The sequence below is a fragment of the Doryrhamphus excisus genome, chromosome 22, assembly GCF_030265055.1.
Source record: "Doryrhamphus excisus isolate RoL2022-K1 chromosome 22, RoL_Dexc_1.0, whole genome shotgun sequence".
In the NCBI taxonomy this organism is placed as follows: domain Eukaryota; kingdom Metazoa; phylum Chordata; class Actinopteri; order Syngnathiformes; family Syngnathidae; genus Doryrhamphus; species Doryrhamphus excisus.
In genome coordinates, this window is record NC_080487.1 from 5,058,495 (window position 1) to 5,084,022 (window position 25,528).

A 25,528-nucleotide genomic window follows, 5' to 3' on the forward strand; every position below is an offset into this window, starting at 1 on the left:
TTTTATTGCAGGCTTAAATTAAGATGGGTTTAGTAGCCTACTAAAAAAACGACAACATCTGCATGGTTCCTTTTCATGAACCTCACAGTCCCTCAAACTCCGATTCCTGTATGGACTCCTGTATTCATCACACACTTATCTCCAACCATGCTGATGGGACTCAGGGAGCACAAGGGTTATGCTTGTGGACCATTGAAGGGCTGGACGTCCTCAGCTAAGGTGGAGTCTTACTTTCATGCTGTGTGTGTGTGTGGGAGGGCAAAGGGAGGGGTTTGATGACAGGGAGAGAGGCGAATGGAAAAAGGGAGAGTGGCAAGAGAGAAAGAGAAAACACCGCTGCTTGCAGCTTGACATCAGGCTTTCTCTGCCTGGTGAGGCATTCACATCCCAGAGCTCATGTGCTAACATCCAGCTTAGCTTGGCACCCCCTGCACAGTGGCCCCCGGAGGAGCTTTGGCATTATCTCTGAGGTGAGCAAGCGACACTAACTAATTTAAAACTTCAACTTCACCGACATGGCAGCAATGGAAGCCCTGGAGTGTTCGAGCGCTCAGCTGGAGCCACACTCCCTCACTGAGATCTCAGAAGATGAGCTCCACATCCCACCATCAGACGATGAAGAAGATGCTCTAGCCGCGGCAAAAAAAGAGCTCACCGACATGGCCAAGGACGGCGAAGCTGACGAAGACAAGGACGAGGCAAGCAAAGCCGACCATCAGGTGAACGGAGTGGTGGTCTTGTCTTTGCTGGACAAAATCATCGGGGCCGTGGACCAGATCCAGCAGACCCAGAGCGGGCTGGAGGCCAGGCAGCAGGAGATGGAGCACTCGGTCACCAACATTCAGAGCGAGCTCACCAAGCTGACCAAGAGCCACAGCACCACCTCCAACAGCGTCAACAAGATGATGGAGAAGGTGCGCAAAGTCAGCGTCAACGTCAAGACCGTGCGAGCCAACCTGGAGAAGCAAGGGGGACAAATCAAGAAGCTGGAGAGCAATGAGGCCGAGCTGCTGAAAAGACGCAACTTTAAAGTCATGATCTACCAGGTGGGTGCGAAACAGCTTGGGTGTGACCCCCGGGGGGAACATACCTTTGTCTTAGCTAACAGCCCCCGTAGCTTAGACACAGCGGGCGGAAGGGTGTGGCTGAAGGTCATCTTGTTGGCCAGAGTTCCCGTGACTGGCGGTGATGTCTCTAAAACACTAAAATGGCATCATTCCTATTAAATGCTTCCCAGCATGCTCTGCAAAACTACTCTTTGTAGTTGCAAATGTAATGGTAATGTTTTTTTTTTTATTTGAACATGCATCAGATTACAATTGAGTGCATCCCATAATCAGTTCACAGTTCCACATGTCTGAAAGGAGTAGGAAGAAGCAAAGCTTATTAAATCCTACCCCTTCATCTGGTACTTTTACAATCAGTAACTGTTACATTTGTTCACTTCCTGCTTTCCTAATATAATTTTTTTTAATTATTATTTATTTTAAATTTTATTTTTGTCACGTACCGAAGTACGAGGTGATATGACCATGGAGGCGGGGTACACCCTGGACTGGTGGCCAGCCAATCACAGGGCACATACTGTATACGTAGACAAACAACCATTCACACTCACATTCATACCTATGGACAATTTGGAGTCGCTAATTAACCTAGCATGTTTTTGGAATGTGGGAGGAAACCGGAGTACCCGGAGAAAACCCACACATGCACGGGGGAGAACATGCAAACTCCACACAGAGATGGCCGAGGGTGGAATTGAACCCTGGTCTCCTACCTGTGAGATCTGCACACTAACCACTCGACCGCCGTGCCGCCCACCACCAAGTCTTATTTTCTCTTATTATGTTTACTATATTGGACAGTGTAAATGTGACTATAGGGGTGTTATTTCATGTCTACAGGACTCTAATGAAACCAAAGGTTTCGTATGCTCTACCTCTCAAAATATTCCATTCATAAATCCTACTTGGAGGAAATTCACTTATCATGGTCGGGGCTTGAACCAATTAACCATATTTGCCATATTTGATGTTTTATTTAAAAAACCTCAAAAAACATAAATAACAAATGGAAAAAATTCTGACCAAGATATGACAATTGAACTCTCCACGAAAGTCTCCTTTGGTGTAGAAAGTGGGGGCACTAGAAGCGTAGACATGTCCCTACTAGATTGCTAAAAAGGCAGTACCTACACCCACTTTGTTAAACGCAGTCACACGCGTGTCACATCCGTGTTGTATATGACTATTACACACGGTAATACCTGAACTTGACTGAAGTTGGTGATTCCAGATGTTGCTCTATAGCGCCCCCGCCACACCCCAGTCCACTGTACACTTGGAATCCACCCCAGGTGCCTTGCAGATATTTTCCCTGCACATCACATGATGGATCTGCAGCGTACACGCCTCCACATGTGAAAGTCATACTTCATCCATTCTGTCAAACCTACATGGAAAATACCACAGCAGGGTTCAAGTTAGTAAGAGGGAATACGTGGAGGATGAATGTTGCATTTGAAAAGAGTTTTTTTTCTCTTTGAGGGGAGTTAAGGGGAGCCCTGTTTCTTTTTTTAGCCTGTGATGTGTAATGGCTTGCAGCTTTTTGCACAGTGGCGCAACAACATTCAGAGTTTCCACCCTAAACTCAGACATCATGTCTTGGGCTGCCCCCGCCCCCTCCCGTTCCTTTAATCATCTGTGCTCTAACTCATATGAGCGCTCCATTTTAGGACCTCCAGACCTATAAAGTCCGACATATTTTTCAAATGTTCTGGAAAGTCTTCCCTTGTCAACTCGGGATTTAAGACACCATGTATAAAAGGGGCGGTCCTAAGTGAGAGGTGCTTCATAGTATGGCCAATCAAGAGGCCACTCATGCATACAGTTGACTTCTATTTCCATAGCACTCAGTCATTTAGGGGGGGGGGGGCAAGGCTAACCCAGCCACTGGGGTGCTATACATCCTTTATATCAGGTATAAAAAAGTGTTTCTATTTATATGAATGACCTTTTTTTTTTTTTTTTACAAAAGGTGAGTATGTCATTTGTATATGTGTATAATACTATTGTGTATAATATACATAATGTATATTGCATACTGATACATAGTGTATTACGCAATGTACGTATACTGCATACTAGGGTGCATTAAATTTGAATGGGAAATTTTAAATTCATAATATCAATTTGGCTGGCATTCCAATTTTTTTCTAATAAACATAAAAATGTCTTTTGCAAAGTTTTGAGGAAATCCATTGAGATTTAGGGGTGCCACCTCACACATAAACTTTTGTAAAATTTCGGAAAATGTGCAATTTCTAGTCTAATTGCCAAAAAGTTGACGTGGAAATGTTGAGTACAATGAACTTCTATACAGCATCATTTTCTATAGGGTTATCAAAGGGGGCCCAGACCAAAGACCTAAAATAATGTGTGCCTAAAATAATAAATGGACAAGTGTATATTAAGATTATGTAGTACTACAGTACTACTCTCAATAAATATGAGGCATCAGTAATACTGTCTACTCTATATTACTGTTGTTGATGTTATGCTTGCTCAGCTATTAGCTAACTGTCATTAGCAAACTGTAGCTAGCTAATGTTAGCTACAGTAGAGGCAATGAGCACTAAATACCTATAAATATGACTACAAATCATTCAAATTACAAAGACAAAACCACAAATTTGCTAGTAATATGTAATAGGAGTATAAATACCATCATTTTCTATAGGGTTATCAAAGGGGGCCCAGACCAAAGACCAAGCTGCGACTGCTAGTCTGAAAGGAACTAGTTGTTGTGTGCCTAAAATAAACAATGGACAAGTGTATATCATATTATGTAGGACTACAGTACTACTCTCAATAAATATGAGGCATCAGTAATACTGTCTACTCTATATTACTCTTGTTGATGTTATGCTTGCTCAGCTATTAGCTAACTGCCATTAGCAAACTGTAGCTAGCTAATGTTAGCTACAGTAGAGGCAATGAGCACTAAATACCTATAAATATGACTACAAATCATTCAAATTACAAAGACAAAACCACAAATTTGCTAGTAATATGTAATAGGAGTATAAATACCAACAAAAACATAAAAATCACCTTAGAGTTCTTGAGCTGCAGTCTTTGCTGACCTCAAATCTCCATGGCGACCATTGAACTGTTCACCACTTTATTCCACAAAACAGATGTATGGTGGCACCCCTAAATAATCATGTATTGGAAAAATATTTTGTATGTGTTGTTTTTACATATATTGGAACACTTTTAGTACCCAGCCATATCAAAATTCAATAATTGTGTTTTTTGATGTACCCTACTGCATACTGATATTGCTACTGTTTCCCGTCCTCCTCTGGTAGCACTTTGGTCCACTTAAGTCTAATTCCAAGATTTACTCCCTCACATGCTGACTGCTGTTTGCTAACTGTACGTACCGTGATCCAGCCTGGAATGCGATAGCTTCACTCCCCCACAGCGTTGGGGGGCTTCCTGGCTAGATATTTCAATACGTTGCATGTTGATTGAAATGTTAATCAGCATTATTTGGAAGTCAAATGGTACCCAGTGAAGCAGTACTGGTAGCAGTAAAGTTCACTAAGAAGGTAGAAACCTGGCTGGTCTAAGAAAAAGGCTTGTCAAGGGATACTGACGGAATCTAAGCCAAGTTCAACGTTCAATTTCCGATATCAGCCGATACCGACATGTGTATGATGTCATATCTCCTGTGGTGGAATTAACACGTTTTTGAATATCAAGAAAAAATCTGATACTGATGTCGACCGATACCACTTTTTATGTTGATATCAAGCCGATATTTATCGGTACTGATGATTACAATCCCTAATAATTCTTAATAATATTACAAATGAAATTTTCTCCTCTTTAGAATTGTTTTCTCTTAATATTTGGACTTTATTTTTGTATAATGACAACTTTTTTTCAAAATATTTCAACTTTGTTTGTTGATACGTTTTCTTCAAGTGATTACGACCTCATGCACATAATATTTGGACTTATTCATATTTTAACATGAAACCATTTTTCCACAAATACATTTTTATTTTATTATTATAGTATATAATATATTATATAATATATATTATAGTACATTATTATTTTTCTTAACTTTATGTTGTTTTGTTTGTTCCTCCTAATATTACGACTTTAAAACAACTTTTTTTCTTTTTCAACTTTGTACCACTAAAATGATGGGACTCTTTTCCGAATAATATATAATAATAATAATTATAATTACAATCTACAAGCTTTTTCTCGTGAGATTACTAATGTTTTACATCAGGGGTCTCAAACTCAATTTACCTGGGGGCCACTGGAGCTAGGGTCTGGGTGAGACTGGGCCACATCAGGTTTTCCAAAAAAAAGTTATTTCCTTTAAACTTAAATAGCCAAAAACTTACCACTTCCACACGGATAGGGAGGATAACTATTAACAGTTATTTAACCTTTAACATGAACATTAATCAAACGTAATATTTTTTTCTGGGTACATGATACCATACAGCATCCATATCAAACTTGGGTGGGCCGCACTAACATTAAACTTTCATATCAAGGTGGGGGCCTCAAACTAGTGTCCTGCGGGCCACATTTGGCCCACGGGCCGCGTGTTTGAGACCCCTGTTTTACATCTTTATGAATATGTAATATTGCTCCTGATATTTGACATTTGAGCTAATGTGGATATGATAACATCTCCCTTTCCAAGACGTATGAAGAAGGTTCCACGTTGAGGTTTTGTGCAAATTGGGAGGCAAATTCTTCTGGAAGCTTCTGCTCAAATTCCAAATTGTATCATTGCAATGGCATGGAGATCAAGATAGTATTTATTTGTATTTTTAGTGAATTCTGTTGCTCAACTGGAATGCTCCATTTGGATCACACGTCCACTTTTGTCCCAAATATATTCACGCTCATGTCAGACGGCGTCCAGTAGAAACCGATAAATAAGGCTGAGGAAACAATAAGGTGTCCGGGAATAATATGTGACACAAAGATTCCGCCTGACATTCAGATGAAAATGATAAACTGCAAGAAGGCGGTGTTGACGATGCAGGGAGCGTATGGGCGTGTTATGATGAGGACCGAGAGAGCATATTTAGACAGCTGATTCATTGTGTGCAAACCTCCTGCCTCCTCTCTTTTATGTGCTCCACTTCTCTTGCAGCACCGTTCCCCCTTGTTCCTCCTTCCCAGCATCTCCCCCTGTGTGGATAATTCACTCAGCCTCACCCCGCCCTGCCCCATTCCACCCAATCCACAATCCCTTTTCCCTTATTTCTTCCACACTTATGTTAGATTAGGTACATTTTGTCTTATCATTTGTGTCGAATGTTTATTATCTCCCATGCAGGACTTGATGCTGATATTGTCTATATTTGCATCCATGTTCTGTACCACTTCCACAACATCCTGTGTGCCATAACATTCATTCTTGCCACCTGTCGTTGTCCAATAATAACAAGAATCTCCAAATGTTGATTATTTTCCTTCAAAGGGGACCGATTATGTTTATTTTTGTCCCTTTGTAGTGAGTTGGGGTGGCACGGTGGTCTAGTGGTGAGCGTGCAGACCTCACAGCTAGGAGACCAGGGTCCAATTCCACCCTCGGCGATCTCTGTGTGGAGTTTGCATGTTCTCCCCGTGCATGCGTGGGTTTTCTCCGGGTACTCCGGTTTCCTCCCACATTCCAAAAACATGCTAGGCTAATTGGCGACTTCAAATTGTCCATAGGTATGAATATGAGTGTGAATGGTTGTTTGTCTATATGTGCCCTGTGATTGGCTGGCCACCAGTCCAGGGTGTACCCCGCCTCTCCCCCAAAGACAGCTATGAATGAATGAATGAATGTAGTGAGTTGTGGACTCCTATAGAGGAGTCAGAAAGATTCCTAGATCTTCCAGAATCTGCACCTATTCCAGCTGTATTTCCTATGATTTCCAAAACACTCTGTTTTTTTGTTTTCACTTTGTCGTTTAAAAAGCATACAGAGCATTTGGTCACATGGCAAAGAACACTTTTAATCAGCAGCCGGAGGGTGTTATCATTTAAAATGTATTCCAACCCACCCCCCCCCCCCCCCCCCCCTCCTCTGGTGCAGGTCGATGCAGGCCCATATATGGCCATCGCAGCCTCAAAAGCTCCGGGCCAACTTTACAAGCCAGATTGTGTGAAACGTCAACAAAGATCAGCACATTTTTTATCTGTAGTGTTTCTCCCCCCCCCGGTTGGGTGAGAGGATAAAAAACAGAGCGGGGTATCAGAGTTTGGAGACAAAGTAAGAGACACAGGGGTCTAAAAATAGCGCTTGATTGTGAGAAGGAAACAGCCCTTAGAATGTCTTCTCGTTCCTTCCTTCATGAACATCCCATAAGGACCAGCGTTGACATTCATACCACAACATTGGATTGTTTGTGTAAAAACGCTTCCTGAGTCTGTTATGAAGAAGTTGTATGGTGACACTTCGATGTTAACTAGATGGCTTTGGTCAAAAGATATGGAAAGACAAGTCATGTGTTGTATTCTGGTCACTAGGTGTCAGTAATGTTACATTAATTTAACTCGGCCATGGGTGCAGAGTGAAAACGTTCTCCTCCTATTCCGTGTGGAAGTGGTATGTTCACATGATTTCTCCAGATAAAGAAGGCCAACGCCACTATGGGAACAGTCTAGCTCAGGGGTCTCAAATACGCGGCCCACGGGCCAAATGTGGCCCGCAGGACAGTTTGAGGCCCCCGCCTTGATATGAAAGTTTAATGTTAGTGTGGCCCGCGCAAGTTTGATATGGATGCTGTATGGTATCATGTACCCAGAAAAAATTATTATGTTTGATTAATGTTCATGTTAAATGTTAAATAACTGTTAATAGTTATCCTCCCTATCCGTGTGGAAGTGGTAAGTTTTTGGCTATTTAAGTTTAAAGGAAATAACTCGAAGGCTACCGTTTAGGTCGCTAGCTCGCTAGTTTGCGAGTTAGCATGTGTCTCAAGACCCTGCAGTTGCGCAATATGTTGTAAATAAAAAGAGTATAAATGTGACTATAGTCGTGTTTTGTCATGTCTACAGGGCTCTAATAATGCTTTGTTCATTTTAATCTGAAAAAATTAATTTGTCTACCCACCAACTATATGTGGTTTCTTAAGTTTTTATTATTTGCCGTTTTATTATTATTATTATATTTATTTATTTATTACTGATTGATTGATTTTCTTTATTCTTGATTTGTTTATTTATTTTTCATCTTATTTTGTGTAGAAAAATAAAAAGTAAGATATTTGAGAACAGTGGAATGTTTTATCAGAACTTTTCTTGTAGAAAATTGGAACCAATTTTTTTTTTTTTTTGGAAAACCTGATGCGGCCCAGTCTCACCCAGACCCGAGCTCCAGTGGCCCCCAAGTAAATTGAGTTTGAGACCCCTGGTCTAGCTAGTGATTATGGTCACATTATTATCATCAAACTCCTGTCTTGTGCAATTATTTTGGTTCATTTATTGACCTTTTCCACACAAGTCAGATGCTGATGACTCATTCTTAAGATGTGGCCACAGCAAACATAATCACATTTTGTATCGTCATATGATTCTATGTCATCTCCTGTCATAAATGCTGGAATGGCTTGTTGTGACACTGAAGGGGAAATAATGAGACCATAGACTTCCACAAGTCATTTCATCTTCAGTTTAATCAATGATACTCGCTTGGAAAGGTTTTAAAAAATCAGAAAGATAATAAAAAAATAGATGATAACTTAAAATGAGCTCAGATACCATCTCATTTCCAGCCCGTCAGCCTCGGGATCGAGCAGCTGTGTCTTATTTGTAAGGTTTTTTGTTGTTTGTTTGGTAATGCTAGCTCGGTTCTGTTGTTTTTTTTTTTCAACTTTCCTATATTTGCAAGAGCTTTGGTATGTGTTGTTAATCCTTGCAGGTACCCAGAGTTAGTCAGCTTTTCCATGTTGCCACCAGCCTTTTAGTTCTTATGACTTCCTCCCTTGTTCCTAATTCATCTCTGACTAGCCATGTTCTAGGCTTCATTTTGAAACATGACTTCAGAAGTTCATGTTTAAGTTTATGACTATGCACTACTGGTATATAGTTTATTCATTCATTCATACATTTTCTACCGCTTTTCCTCACGAGGGTGGCGGGGGTGCTGGAGCCTATCCCAGCTGTCTTCGGGCGTAAGGCGGGGTACACCCTGGACTGGTCGCCAGCCAATCACAGGGCAATATAGTTTATTATTATGTATTATTTACTATATATATTATTTTATATCCTCAAAGTGAAAGTTATGTTTGAAATATTTTTTTGCACCATCAGTTGGTTGTCCTCCTTTTCTACTTGGGAGCTGATATTTTCCTGAAACTTACCCATGTTCTGCTGATTACTGAAGAACGCAAAAAGGTAGAAACAAACATTTTTCTTATGGAAGATGGGAGACAAGTTGTTTTTCCGGTAGGTTCCATGTTTATATAACCATAGAACAGGGGTCTCAAACACACGGCCCGCGGGCCAAATGTGGCCCGCAGGACACTAGTTTGAGGCCCCCGCCTTGATATGAAAGTTTAATATTAGTGCGGCCCGCGCAAGTTTGATATGGATGCTATATGGTATCATGTACCCAGAAAAAATTATTACGTTTGATTAATGTTCATGTTAAAGGTTAAATAACTGTTAATAGTTATCCTCCCTATCCGTGTGGAAGTGGTAAGTTTTTGGCTATTTAAGTTTAAAGGAAATAACTTGAAGGCTACCGTTTAGGTCGCTAGCTCTCTAGTTTGCGAGTTAGCATGTGTCTCAAGACCCTGCAGTTGCGCAATATGTTGTAAATAAAAAGAGTATAAATGTGACTATAGTCGTGTTTTGTCATGTCTACAGGGCTCTAATAATGCTTTGTTCATTTTAATCTGAAAAAAAGAATTTGTCTACCCACCAACTATATGTGGTTTCTTAAGTTTTTATTATTTGCAGTTTTATAATTATTATTATGTTTATTTATTACTGATTGATTTTTTCTTGGGACATAAATGAACAAAAATATGTTCTAAAAGGTCTGGATATCGGACTTGTGAGAGGTATGGTCCAACAGTTTGATAGGCTAGTGGGCTGTAGGCCATGGTAAGCCATTGGGGTGTGTTAGCGTACGGTGGTGTACCCCTTTGACTCAATGCCTACCCGCACATTCTAATGGGGATCTAACATTCCTGGTATGTTAAAGTCGGGGCCCCTTTACAAGAGAGTCTATAACAACACAAACAACGGCTGAGGAAACACTTTCTTTTGCTGTTTTATAAATCTCTCCATAAATGCCAAGCTCCTCCATTGTTATTGGAAAGACTGCCACGAGGTAGCCATGGCAACTACCCCTGCCATCCCTACCTCTGTCTATATATATGTACATATATATGTATATAGACCCAATGAGGCGCTGGGAATGGTAACGTGGTTGCTTGTCCCACCAAAGTCAGATTGTTGAAGAATACTGAAGAAATAAATACTATTAGCCACCAGTCCAGTCAAGTCAGCTGGGATAGGCTCCAGCATACCTGCAACCTAAGTGAGAATAAGCAACATAGAAAATGGAAGTCTGTAAGCCAGGGGTCTCAAACTCAATTTACTTGGGGGCCACTGGAGCTCGGGTCTGTGTGAGACTGGGCCGCATCAGGTTTTCCAAAAAAAAAAAAAAAAAACGCATTTGTTAAAAACAAAAAAATTAAAAAAACTTCGCTTTGGTTAAAATATCTTACTTTTTATTTTTCTACACAAAATAAGATGAAAAATAAATAAACAAATCAAGAATAAAGAAAATAAATCAATAATAAATAAATAAATATAACTCGCAAACTAGAGAGCTAGCGACCTAAACGGTAGCCTTCAAGTTATTTCCTCTAACCTTAAATAGCCAAAAACTTACCACTTCCACACGGATAGGGAGGATAACTATTAACAGTTATTTAACCTTTAACATGAACATTAATCAAACGTAATAATTTTTTCTGGGTACATGATACCATACAGCATCCATATCAAACTTGCGCGGGCCGCACTAACATTAAACTTTCATATCAAGGCGGGGGCCTCAAACTAGTGTCCTGCGGACCACATTTGGCCCACGGGCCGCATGTTTGAGACCCCTGAGCTAGACTGTTCCCGTAGTGGCGTTGGCCTTCTTTATCTGGAGAAATCATGTGAACATACCACTTCCACACGAAATAGGAGGAGAACGTTTTCACTCTGCACCCATGGCCGACAACTCGCAAACTAGAGAGCTAGCGACCTAAACGGTAGCCTTCAAGTTATTTCCTTTAAACTTAAATCGCCAAAAACGTACCACTTCCACACGGATAGGGAGGATAACTATTAACAGTTATTTAACCTTTAACATGAACATTAATCAAACGTAATAATTTTTTCTGGGTACATGATACCATACAGCATCCATATCAAACTTGCGCGGGCCGCACTAACATTAAACTTTCATATCAAGGCGGGGGCCTCAAACTAGTGTCCTGCGAGCCACATTTGGCCCGCGGGCCGCGTGTTTGAAACCATGTGAACATACCACTTCCACACGGAATAGGAGGAGAACATTTGTAAGCACTCCCAGGAGGACTAGTTTGTTGTTTGGTTGTTTATTGACGTATTACCAAGGTTGTGTTGTGTTTGTGTGACTGCATTTGCATGGCTGCATGTGCATTTGTGTATATTGTGTGTGTGCCTGCATGAAAGCACATGATCAGAATGCCCTCCGAAGCAAAGTATGCGGTAAATACAACCTCCAGTGATCGCCGGCAATGGCAAGCTGCGTCTTGCAGAGAAGAGCTGAAAGGAGCGCTTGCAGTGACTTCCTGACTTCAGCATGTCTGCAACCTTGGAAACGCTTCATGAAATCTTTATTTTGTCTTAGATTCATGGATGCCTGAGAACAAAGTTGCACTGTTTTAAGTCCATAAGCGTAAGCGTACGACCGGAGGTCAGTACCTTCTTCTTGGTCATTGGCTGTAAAAACACAGGAGGAGCGGAGAGAAAAATAAATCCGAAGCTGCTGGGGTTATCTGGAACCCAAACACGGAAATATTTGTTACGTTGCCATGGCGCTACCATGCCGATCTGTCTCATTCCTCGCTGATCGAATACACCACATTTGGCCTTCTTTCCTGCAACAGTGGCTACAAGGTAACCGCAGAGGATTTGGATCACAAATGCAGCTGGACTGAAGTGGGGGGGGGGGGGGGGGTCATACAGATGGAAGGAAATGAAAGGAAAGCTAGAGCAGACAGATGTAATATAAGAGAAGAAAGAATGGGAGGAAAAGGCACGCTACCATGCTCCAGTGCAGCACCAGAACTGGTGACTCACCCCCCCAAACTCCCCCCTCGGGGAACTGTGGCATGCCATCACTTTATATAGCAATCTCTCCGGTCCTATGTCTCTGATTGAAGCCAACTAGTGGAAAAAAGAAAGGAATAAAGAGTTCGTTCCCATGATTTTTATGCTGTGTGTGACCATCACACACTTTCCCATGGCCGTCTCATGAGGATTGAAATTGCCATGACAACACAACTCCATGCAGAGACAATATAATCATGGATTGGATTGTTTTTAAAAAAAAAAAAAAACGCCCATTTTTACAAAAACCCCACAGTGACATTCATGACATTAGTTCCTCGTTTATCGCAGTCGGTTGATTGGTTGTAGTCCCAACCATGATAATTGATTCATAAATGGAATATTTTCATATGCACCCTCGGCCATCTTTGTGTGGAGCTTGCATGTTCTCCCTGTGCATGCATGGGTTTTCTCCAGGTTTCCTCCCACATTCCAAAAACATGCTAGGTTAATTGCCGACTCCAAATTATCCATACGTATGAATGTGAGTGTGAATGGTTGTTTGTCTATATGTGCCCTCTGATTGGCTGGCCACCAGTCCAGGGTGTACCCCGCCTCTCGCCCGAAGACAGCTGGGATAGGCTCCAGCACCCAACGCGACCCTCGTGAGGAAAAGCGGTAGAAAATGAATGAATGAATGAATATTTTTAGAGGTAGAGCATACAAAACCTTTGGTTTCATTAGAGTCCTGTAGACATGAAATAACACCCCTATAGTCACTTTTACACTATCCAATATAGTAAACATAATAAGAGAAAATAAGACTTGGTGGTGGGCGGCACGGTGGTCGAGTGGTTAGCGCGGAGACCTCACAGCTAAGAGACCGGGGTTCAATTCCACCCTCGGCATGTTCTCCCCGTGCATGTGTGGGTTTTCTCCGGGTACTCCGGTTTCCTCCCCCATTCCAAAAACATGCTAGGTTAATTAGCGACACCAAATTGTCCATAGGTATGAATGTGAGTGTGAATGGTTGTTTGTCTATATGTGCCCTGTGATTGGCTGGCCACCAGTCCAGGGTGTACCCCGCCTCGAATGAATGAAAACTACACTTTTAAAATATGTTTTTGTTTTTCTGGAATGGGTTAACAGTAAGAATTCTCCTTTACTTTTGAGTCAAAGAGCTGTGCTTTCTGAAGCGTCTGGTTCGGAAACAGGAGCATTTTATGTATCCATGACAACCGGGCAAACACAGTCATTGCACATAAGCTGTAAGTTTTAAAAAAATGCTAATGAATGGAGTGATTTAGTGGGCTCCTATAAAGTGGAAATACGGTGTCCCCGTTTGCCTCTTGAACTGAGCTCAGTTCCTTTTTACATCACCAGTTAAGTCATGGGGATTCCGCGTCCTTACTGGAAAATCCCCCTTCATGTACGTGTGTTGTCACCGTGCTTTTTTATGTGTAATGGAATGTGTACAGGTACAATGTGTGCACACACTCAGAAAGACATCTGGCTTTGGACGGGGCAGCAGGGGAGCACATAGTCGTTGAAGTTTAAACAGGAAAACAGTAACAGAGAGGGGTGTGTTCTGGTTAGATTCCTCTGGCCAAAGCTGATGAGAGGTTGCACTGTGGGCTGAGGGTGGAAAAGCTTCCATAGCGTGTACAAACACACACACACACACACACACAAATCTGCATTTCAAATGTGCTCACGGTGTAATAAAACACTCATATGATGCACATCCAGCAGTTGGAAAAAACCCAACAAAAAAACGCATTTATTAAAAACAAAAAAATTTAAAAAACTTTGCTTTGGTTCCAATTTTCTACAAGAAAAGTTCTGATAAAACATTCCACTGTTCTCAAATATCTTACTTTTTATTTTTCTACACAAAATAACATGAAAAATAAATAAACAAATCAATCAATCAGTAATAAATAAATATAATAATAATAATAAAATAATAATAAAAACTTAAGAAACCACATATAGTTGGTGGGTAGACAAATTATTTTTTTTCAGATTAAAATGAACAAAGCATTATTAGAGCCCTGTAGACATGACAAAACACGACTATAGTCACATTTATACTCTTTTTATTTACAACATATTGCGCAACTGCAGGGTCTTACATGCTAACTCGCAAACTAGAGAGCTAGCGACCTAAACGGTAGCTTTCAAGTTATTTCCTTTAAACTTAAATAGCCCAAAACATACCACTTCCACACGGATAGGGAGGATAACTATTAACAGTTATTTAACCTTTAACATGAACATTAATCAAACGTAATATTTTTTTCTGGGTACATGATACCATACAGCATCCATATCAAACTTGCGTGGGCCGCACTAACATTAAACTTTCATATCAAGGCGGGGGCCTCAAACTAGTGTCCTGCGGGCCACATTTGGCCCGCGGGCCGCAGGTTTGAGACCACTGTTCTATGGTTATATAATCATGGCGCCTACCGGAAAAACAACTTGTCTCCCATCTTTCCATGTTTCCATAGAAACACAAAGCAGCTTCTTATTTTCTTTATTTTTTTTCAATTTCTATTAACATTTCAAACTCAGTTCTACATAAAGTGTCAATCAAATGCTGCCAATGACTAGAAGAATGCAGAGTTGGAAGGGTGCACAGTTGGAAGAACTACAGTAGACCTTTGGAAATGATCACAGCTCTGGCATTACTTCTGATAAATACCACTATAAATACCACCATGACCCACTGTAAGAAGTCTTTAATTTACTGTGCCGACCCCTGAAGGGAAAAGCCAGTTTTTTCTAAGAATATGAGCACTCATGTCAGAAGGACTGTGTGGTGGGTGGCAGAAACACTTTGGAGGGAGGGTGTTATCATGCATTATCACATACTACAGTATTAATTGGCCCTGTACCCTAGAAACCGCCCATGAATAATACGGGAAAAGGCCGAAATGATACTGTGTCAAAGCCCAGGGCAGTGATACTGATAAAATATAGAGTTTAACCATGTCCAGTATCAGCCCCCGTAGCTGTCCACTCAATCGTGCCCGTGAAACAACCAATCAGAGAACAGCGCACGAGTACTTAGTGCCTAGTGCTTCTCCAGTCACCAAAAAAACCCAAACTTGATTAATGGAACTTTAATTGTCAGACATTGATAAGATAAAATATTATTGTTGAAATATTTTTGCAATTATTGTGTTTACACTGTTTAGATATAATACATGTAATAAACTGAACATTTTCTGGAAACAAAATGGTCTTTTGATTAAATAGTACATGATAATAAGCTCATTATTAAATAGTATGTGATAATAAGATCATCACATGGTTTGTCTGGTATCAGGCCCGGTATCATGCCCCCAAGTGTCAGTATCAGCCCGAGACCGAAGGTCAGACAATACCTGGCCTGATACCAGACAAACCATGTGATAACCTATAAGTCCCACCATGAAAGAGAAATGCTGTGTTGTGCTGATCACATCAGCCAGCTGATCTCAGCAAAGTCTGTTCGGACACATCCAAACATCAGTCATGTGAGGCTTTTGGAAGAACGAGGAATCGAATCATGAAATCACCCAGGTGAAGAATAGCAACTTCAAAATACATAAAGATCATACACCCGTCAAATGAATCAAACATATGCAATAACCACAAGCTACGCCATTTGGCCTCTACGATAGTGTTGGAATGTTGGAGATATGTACAACATGTGGTTTTGTTTGGACAATCGAATGAACACACAGTACCTCTGCATACCTCCTTTGTCTATTTTCCATGGCTTGCGGTGTACCTTCCTGCCTTTGGAGAACAATGTCCCATTAAATTAGGTTCAGGAAGTTAACACAACAAGGTGCATGCTTGAACTTTCCCAGATTACTGTGTACATGTACATGCTTGGAAATCATGGACAGGTCAATTACCTTCTGGCCCAACGTTTGATGCTCAGACGTGACAAGCTAGTTGGCCGTAATTGGTGCTAGCATCACATTCTGGACCTGTTGTACTTCCAATGGACAACGAGATAGCCCAGACTTGGTCACACCCAAACACACATCACTGCCGGCATAACCTGTTCACCTGTCATAGGATGTTGCAGCTTAGGCCAGCCGACTTTAGACTACATCCTGGATTGGTCACTAGTCAATCACATGAACACATGGACACATGGACATATGGACATGTGGACACATAGACACGTGCACACATGGACACGTGGACACATGGACACGTGGACACATGGACATGTGGACACATAGACACATGGACACGTGAACGAGTGAACACGTGGACACGTGAACGAGTGAACACGTGGACACATGAACACGTGGACACATGGACACGTGGACACATGGACACATGGACACGTGGACACGTGGACACATGAACACATGGACACATGGACACGTGGACACATGGACACGTGGACACGTGGACACATGAACATGTGGACACGTAGACACATGAACATGTGGACACGTAGACACATGGACACGTGAACAAGTGAACATGTGGACACATGAACACGTGGACACATGGACACATGAACCCGTGGACACATGGACACATGAACCCGTGGACACATGGACACATGAACCCGTGGACACATGGACACGTGGACACATGGACACATGGACACATGAACACATGGACTTATGGACACTTGGACATGTGGACACATGAACACATGGACTTATGGACACTTGGACATGTGGACACGTGGACACATGGACATGTGGACACATGGACACATGGACACATGGACACATGGACACATGGACACATGGACACATGGACACATAAACACGTGGACACATGGACACGTGGACACATGGACACTACATGGACACATGGACACATGAACACGTGGACACATGGACACGTGGACACATGGACACATGGACACGTGGACACGTGGACACATGGACACATGGACACATGGACACATGGACACATGGACACATGGACACCACATGGACACATGCCATCTATGATTGTCAATATTCTCATTGATCCAGCTCATTTTATTCTCAGGGCATCGACTCGACCGCAACTGGACAACTGGACTGTGTTCAGGTTGTCTTAGAAGATATTTCGCAGGCTTCATCAGCTCATGCTCAATGACTAGATAGGACAGCACTAGCTCTTAGAGTTGTCCTATCTAGTCATGTCTAGTCTGAAAAAGCAGCGGTGGCACCTTGACCCCAGGCGTTGGGTACCTGCTCTAGGCAATTGGAAGGAATGTACCTTGACCATTTTGGCATGGTCTCTATATTTCCTTTCCAAGTCAAAAAAAGACAGCTCCAATTATCCCGTGGAAAGACGTTGACCTGAGAGAATGTTACAGTGAAACGTATTTGTTTCCATTTTCTTTTGAACACAGCTGCTCAGGAAAGCAGGGATCCCTCTTCCAAGGTCAGGTTTACCCAAGACACCGCAATACAATACCTCCATAAATCCTCCATTAAGCTGCAGCAGAAAACAATAGCTGCCCTGCGCCCCACCCTCGTCTTCCTCGCCTCCTGAAGCCTGGTCAAAACTTTGATGCTATCATCTTCCTGCCAAGTAGATTTGCACTTTTTTCCATTTCTCTCCAGCATCATCTAATTTGTACAGGGACTAACTTCATGCGACAGCAGAACAGCATCCCTTCCTGTGTCTTTTGTTCTCACCCGACCGTGTTCCTGTTTTGGTAAAAAGAGGAAAAACACACAATGTACGTAAGTGTTGTCTTTCATGAATACACACAGGTGAGATTTGCTATAATGGAAAGAGGAAGTCCGCGCCTGCCTTGCCGTTTTTTCCATCCTCCATTAACAATCGGCAATATAGCACATTGTATTTGGGGGGGGGGGTGCATAAGAAAATAGGAAAAAGACTTCCTGGTGTGGAATTCAAGGGGAAAGGTGAGAAAGATGGACGGTTGATGGATGGGAAAAGGAACCAGAAAAGCAGTGGTCGAGTGGTTAGCGCGCAGACATCACAGCTAGGAGACCGGGGTTCAATTCCACCCTTGTGGGTTTTCTCCGGGTACTCCGGTTTCCTCCAACATTGGAAAACATGCTAGGTTAATTGGCCACTCCAAATTGTCCATAGGTATGAATGTGAGTGTGAATGGTTGTTTGTCTATATGTGCCCTGTGATTGGCTGGCCACCAGTCCAGGGTGTACCCCGCCTCTCGCCCGAAGACAGCTGGGATAGGCTCCAGCACCCCCACGACCCTCGTGAGGAAAAGCGGTAGAAAATGAATGAATTAATGAAAAAGCCAACATATGTTCTTTGTGGGGGCGGCACGGCGGGCGAGTGGTTAGCGCACAGACCTCACAGCTAGGAGACCGGGGTTCAATTCCACCCAGTTTGCATGTTCTCCCCGTGCATGTGTGGGTTTTCTCCGGGTACTCCGGTTTCCTCCCACATTCCAAAAACATGCTAGGTTAATTAGCGACTCCAAATTGTCCATAGGTATGAATGTGAGTGTGAATGGTTGTTTGTCTATATGTGCCCTGTGATTGGCTGGCGACCATTCCTGGGTGTACCCCACCTCTCGACCTCTCGATGAATGAAAGGGTTAAATAAACATTGAATTTTATTTTTTTTTATAAAATGAGCAAAAACCAGAGAATTTTGGCTTTTTGCATGGGTGTCGAGGTGCACGGTCTGGGGAGTCCAGCGTTGAGCTTCCACTCTACTTTCTAGGTAAAGCATGGATGTCTTCACCTACAGAGGACAAGAAAGAAATATAGCTTTACATTTTCCTGACATGCGTAGACAGGTCATGTAATGCAAACCAATTACTGTCAGTACATTGAGTATTGCACAATACTTGGTTTCCATTGCAAGTTTATGTACATTTTTCTCTGCAATTTCTCCCTCTGGCACGACAGAGATGAGTAAAACCTGGAGTGTTGACACAGGAAGTTTAAGGTTCTGCCAAAAAACGAATCAACATCTCTGTTTAGGCTAGTCTCTAATTCTATGCCGTTCCATGACGCTGATGAGTGACTCATCAGCTTGTGTGTACTTGTACTCATTTGACGGGATACACAAATCCTGTATCTGTATCTGTATCTGTATATGCATATTATAGATATTCCATGACCACTCACAAAACGTGGATGCCAACCCGAGATTATAACCCTCCAAGTCTCCAAGCTGTCTTCGGGCGAGAGGCGGGGTACACCCCGGACTGGTCGCCAGCCAATCACAGGGCACATATAGACAAACAACCATTCACACTCACATTCATACCTATGGACAATTTGGAGTGGCCAATTAACCTAGCATGTTTTTGGAATGTGGGAGGAAACCGGAGTACCCGGAGAAAACCCACGCATGCACGGGGAGAACATGCAAACTCCACACAGAGATGGCCGAGGGTGGAATTGAACCCTGGTCTCCTAGCTGTTTGCAGTATTGTCTCAAAGCTACATCACTTTTTCACACAGTGGAGGAATGTTGGCCCACTCATTTTTACTGAATTGTTGTCATTCAGCCACATTGGAGGTTTTTTTAGCATCAAGCCTTTTGAAGGTCATGCCACAGCAATAGGATTCAGTCAGGACTTGGACCAGGCCACTTCAAGGTCTTCATTTGGTTTTTCTTCAAGTGGACTTGCTGCTGTGTTTTGGATTGTCCTGTCCTGCTGCAGAACCCAAGTTGCTTTCAGCTTGAGGTCACCAACCCTCCTGACCATGCTTCTGAACACTCCAGGTCCTGAAGCATCAACAACCCCAGACCATCACACTACCACCACCATATTTTACCATGTACATACACTTTGCAAAACGTTCAACTTTTGTGTCTTCAGACCACGGAGTGTTTCTCCAGGGTCTTGGTGATCATCAAGATGTTTTCTGGCAAAACTGAGACTTTTTTTCAGCAGTGGTTTTGGTCTTGGAACTCTACCATGCAGGCCGTTTTTGCTCCCTAATGTCTTTCTTATAGTGGACTCATGAACACTGACCTTAACTGAGGCAAGTGAGGCATGCAGTTCTCTCATGGTTGGGTGGCTCCTCCTGGGAAGGTTCACCACTGTTCCATGTTTTTGCCATTTGCGGATAATGGCTCCTACTGTGGTGTGCTAGAGTCCAAAGCTTTTGAAATGCCTTCATAATTTTTTTCCAGACTGCATTTTGTGTTTAGTTGTGTTGTCATTGACTACTATTTAAATTTGTTTAATGATGTGAAACATTTCCTTGTGAGAAATATGACAACAGATGGCAGCAAACAGTTTGTCATGCCTCCGTAAATGCAATTAAATTATTTACCAACCTTTATCAAGCCTTATTTGCTGGTTAAAATTCACATTGCATATGTTTGCACGACCTGGATGCTGAAGAAGTGCCTTTTGATTTCAAACTCAAACAGTTGTTAACTGACATGTCTACCATATCCTCCCTCTCTGAATAGAATAGTGTGTTGATGTAGTGCCTTTTTTCCTTTAAACCTACCGCCCTCTGCTGGTAATCAGACTTCTGTAGTGTAACCATGCAATAGGGGTGAGAGCCGCATAGTGAAAGGTGAAAGGGGTGTTTACACAATTTGGGTATTTTGTACAGCAACATATTTAGAAACTAAACACTGAGTTGCATGGTGATTAGTCATGATTAATTCATTTGAAAACTACTATGGTACCGATTATGTCATTGTATGGTCATATCACCTCATACTTCGGTATGTGACAAAAATAAAAATTTAAAAATTAATTATTCATTCATTCATTTTCTCACGAGTGTCCTCACGAGGGTTGTGGCTGTCTTCAGGTGAGAAGAGGGGTACGCCCTGGACTGGTGGCCAGCCAATCACAGGGCACATATAGACAAACAACCATTCACACTCACATTCATACCTATGGACAATTTGGAGTCACCAATTAACCTAGCATGTTTTTGGAATGTGGGAGGAAACCGGAGTACCCGGAAAAAACCCACGCATGCACGGGGAGAACATGCAAACTCCACACAGAGATGGCCAAGGGTGGAATTGAACCCTGGTCTCCTAGCTGTGAGGTCTGCGCAACTCGACCGCCGTGCCGCCATAAAAAAAAAAAAAAAAAATTAATTAGTTAAATAATTTAAAAAAAACTTCAACTATATTAGGAAAGCAGGAAGTGACTATACATATCGTACTATACATATCACTATATTGACAGTTACTATGGTACCCATTATGTCATTCGGTACGTGATTAAAAAAAAACTACATTAGGAAAGCAGGAAGTGAACAAATGTAACAGTTACTGATTGTAAAAGTACCAGATGGAGGGGTAGGATTTAATAAGCTTTGCTTCTTCCTACTCCTTTTGGACATGTGGAACTGTGAACTGATTATGGGATGCACTCAATTGTAATCTGATGCATGTTCAAATGAAATAAAACCATTACCATTACCATTACCATTACCATTACCATTACCATTACCATTACCATTACCATTACCATTACCATTACCATTACCATTGATCTGAAAAATGGTGACCATTGCAACACTTTATTCCTATTTACCAAGAATGGCCTCTTTTCTCCACAGGATGAAGTCAAGGTTCCCTCCAAACTCAACGTTTCCAAGTCCATGCGGATCTCTGAGTCCGCACCAGGAAGCAGAGGAGGGAGTGTTCTGGAGCTGAAGGAGGCTGCGGAGGACGAGGAGGCGGAAGAGGGAGAGAAGGAAAACAAACCCGCTGTGGACCTTTCTTCTGACGAGGAAGGCTTGGAGATCGAGGACCCCCTTTTCGAAACCCGCGCTGAACGTTTCAAGCGCAGCAGCCTGCAGCGTGTTCAAACCCTCAAGACCGTATTCTCCAAGGACAAGATGGATAAAACCCGGGCAAAGACCAAGGAGAACCTGGAGAAGACCAAACAGAAAACTAAGGAGAACCTGGAGAAGACAAAGCAGAAGACTAAAGAGAACCTGGAGAAGACAAAGCAAAAAACTAAGGAGAACATAGAGAAGACCAAGCAGAAGACCAAAGAGAACCTGGAGAAGACCCGTCATAACATCGAGAAGAAGATGGGAAAGCTTGGAACACGAATGACCGTCAACCCCGAACGCAAGCAGAAGATTCAGACGTCCCGTGACAAGATGAAGAAAGCCTTCACGCCAGACCACGTCGTCTACGCCCGCTCCAAGACCGCCGTGTACAGCGTGCCCCCTTTCACGTTCCACGTCAAGAAAATCCGTGACGGCGCCGTGGAAGTGGTCCAAGGCACTGAGATGGTGGAGGTCTCCCAGGACGCCGAGGCCTTCAACGAAGCGGAAGACGAGGCTGACGGAGGCGAAGTGGAAGTCGAGATGGAGATGATGAATGGCGGAGGAGGGGATGATGAAGACGAAGACGAGGACGAGGACAGCCAAGACATCCTGGAGGACAAAGACAGAGACAGCGACTAGATCAAGAAACCTTCGCCAGACACGACCTGAGTTTGTACAACCTCCTTCACGGGAACGGCAGCCAAAACTACGAGATAGCTTACAGTATTATCCACTGACTGGAGGACACGCAGATCACCAACTATCTTCATGGACCTGATGAACACCCCCACACGTTAGAAGAACGCTTCAAGGATTTGAGCTGAATGGATGCTGAAGATGTTACAATGGGCGGCCATGCTAGGGAAGCCATTACCTCTCATTCTCCTCTTCCATCGCCCCTATGCCCCTTTCACACATGGGGAGGGAATAACAATTCACCCAATCAGTCACACCGCCCCTTAGCAAATGAACACGCTGGTCATAATTCATAATAATGCTATCTTTCTGTACTTTTCCAGTTAATATGCACGCTTTTTTTTTATTGGCCCGCAGGAAATATCATTCAACAAAATCAGAAAACTCAGCAATAATTTTACCAAAGTCAAAATCAATTTAAGGTATTTTTTAAAAAGCAGCATTAAGTTGACATATGTTAAAAAAAACTAATAACATTTTTTTTTGAAAATTTGGTTGTAAATTAAAATTTATATATATATAAATAAAGAAATAAAAAAATATGTAAATAACTCAGCAATAAATTTACCAGAATGAAGTCACAATCAATTTAAGGTATTTTTTAAAAAGCAGCATTAAGTTGACATATGTTAAAAAAAAAACTAATATCATTGTTTTTGGAAAATTAGGTTGTAAATTAAAAAAAAAATATATATATATAATATTAATAAAGAAATAAAAAAAATATGTAAATTACTCAGCAATAATTTTACCAAAATAAAGTCAAAATCAATTTAAGGTATTTTTTTAAAAGCAGCACTAAATTGACATATGTTAAAAAAACTAATAACATTGTTTTTGAAAATTAGGTTGTAAATTATAAAAAAAAATATATATAATATTAATAAAGAAATAAAAAATATGTAAATAACATGATTGTTTTGTAAAAAAAATATTTTCAATTTTTGCTGTTTTTCTTTTTAGTCGTCTTGTTAAATTCCATTTTTAGAATGTGCTGCGGGCCAATAAAAAACAGTTGTGGGCCACGAATGGCCCCCAGATCACACTTTGGACACCCCTGGTCTAGAATCATCATGTTTCCCGTGCAAATGTGTTTGATGAATAAAGACTAAGAAGAATCCAAGTCCATGGAGCAGGTCTAGGGTGTCCCTGAGCCCCCCCCCATGAAGATTGTGCAATGCTGCGGCCTGCGACTGTCCACTTAGTTTGTCTGCTCCAAAACACACAAGTCCACATGTTTCTTCAAGCCTTTCAGTATAAAAACCTCCCAACATAACAACATACATGTTCATCAGTGGGTTACTACTTGTACAACGTATACAGTGTACAACATATACAACGTACTGTATCTTATACTGTAAGTGCCTGGTGACATCTGTAAGTCTTTCAATACTGAATGTTGTGCTATGACTGCATTATTTTATCAGATTTGATATAAAGATGAGTCTCCAAACAGCTCAACCTTGCAGTGGGGATGTGGGTGACCTCAAGGAAATGTTATTAAACGGCAAGTTCTACAGTTTTTTTTGTAAATAATTACAATGCGGCTCATAAATCATCAATATTTTTGATGACCAGAGAACATATTCATGCATTCTGCAGCCTGCACATACTCCATTCCATTTTACCAGTTAGTTTCTTCAGCCGGAATTGTCTCTCTCTCTCGAAATATTATTGCTTTATTGACGCACAATTCTCTTAGTGGTTTAACGCTCGCACGTCAACGTCAATTAACAATGTTGTTATTGATCCTTGTCAAATCTTTCATTGCCTAACCACTAACAATGTCATGAATAAAAGCTATTTGGTATCACTAGATTTGTGCCTTTCATTCAATTTTGTCTCATTTGCTTTCTATCACTCAAAAAATAAATGTTTAGCCTCAACAACAAAAAATCAATGCAACAGTTTCTATTAGTCTTTCTTAGTTATGACAACTTAATTTGAAATTGCTTTGAAACAACAAACAATATTGCATTGCACAAATTAGCTTTTCCTCTTCACTCAAAGCTTATTTTAAGTAATGCTTACTGAATAATTGTTGTCATAGGGACAAGTTTTTAAGTTCGTAACTCAAAGAAATATGTTAAGTCAACTGACTTAATCATTTTATTCAAAGTAGTTTAATTTGTTGTCTACTTAATTATAATAACAATGCACACAGCTTTTTAAGTAGCAGTAACTTTATATATATGTATGTGTGTGTGTGTGTGTGTATATCATGTTACCAAGCTAATTTTATTAAGTCATGGCAACTTGAATTTTCCCTCGTGAGGAAAAAGCGGTAGAAAATGAATGAATGAATGAATATTTATTATATAGAATTCTATTCCGTAAGATTATTTGCTTGAGTGATGGCCAGTTTACTTTACCAATTGTGTCTGTTTCTTATACATTGCGGTCCATCTTGCGTTGAGCTAGTTAAAAAAACCAAATCATGTTTAATAAACATGAATTAGCAAACATATTATCCAGTCGCATGTTGCATTAAAAACTTGTAAATCCTTAAAAAGGTACACTTATTATAGATAAAAACTACGAGATTAATTATGAGTTAACTATGCAAAACCTGACAAATTGTCCATAGGTATGAATGTGAGTGTGAATGGTTGTTTGTCTATATGTGCCCTGTGATTGGCTGGCCACCAGTCCAGGGTGTACCCCGCCTCTCGCCCGAAGACAGCTGGGATAGGCTCCAGCACCCCCCGCGATCCTCGTGAGGAAAAAGCGGTA

The 25,528-nt window shown here is 41.5% G+C and overlaps 1 protein-coding gene across 1 annotated transcript; it reads left to right on the top strand.

Moving 5' to 3' along the window:
- Window positions 1-337: 337 nt before the first annotated feature.
- Window positions 338-24,613, top strand: cavin1b (caveolae associated protein 1b). Its single transcript, XM_058062209.1, has 2 exons — window positions 338-1,046; window positions 21,878-24,613. The coding sequence occupies exons 1-2, from the start codon at window positions 516-518 to the stop codon at window positions 22,736-22,738; spliced, it is 1,392 nt and encodes a 463-aa protein (XP_057918192.1). The 5' UTR covers window positions 338-515; the 3' UTR covers window positions 22,739-24,613.
- The last annotated feature ends 915 nt before the right edge of the window (window positions 24,614-25,528 follow it).

Coding starts and splice junctions, on each gene's coding strand:
- cavin1b (XM_058062209.1), top strand. CDS start 516: ATGGCAGCAATGGAAGCCCTGGAGTGTTCGAGCGCTCAGCTGGAGCCA. Junction 1,047..21,877: donor TTAAAGTCATGATCTACCAG/GTGGGTGCGAAA, acceptor TTTTCTCCACAG/GATGAAGTCAAGGTTCCCTC.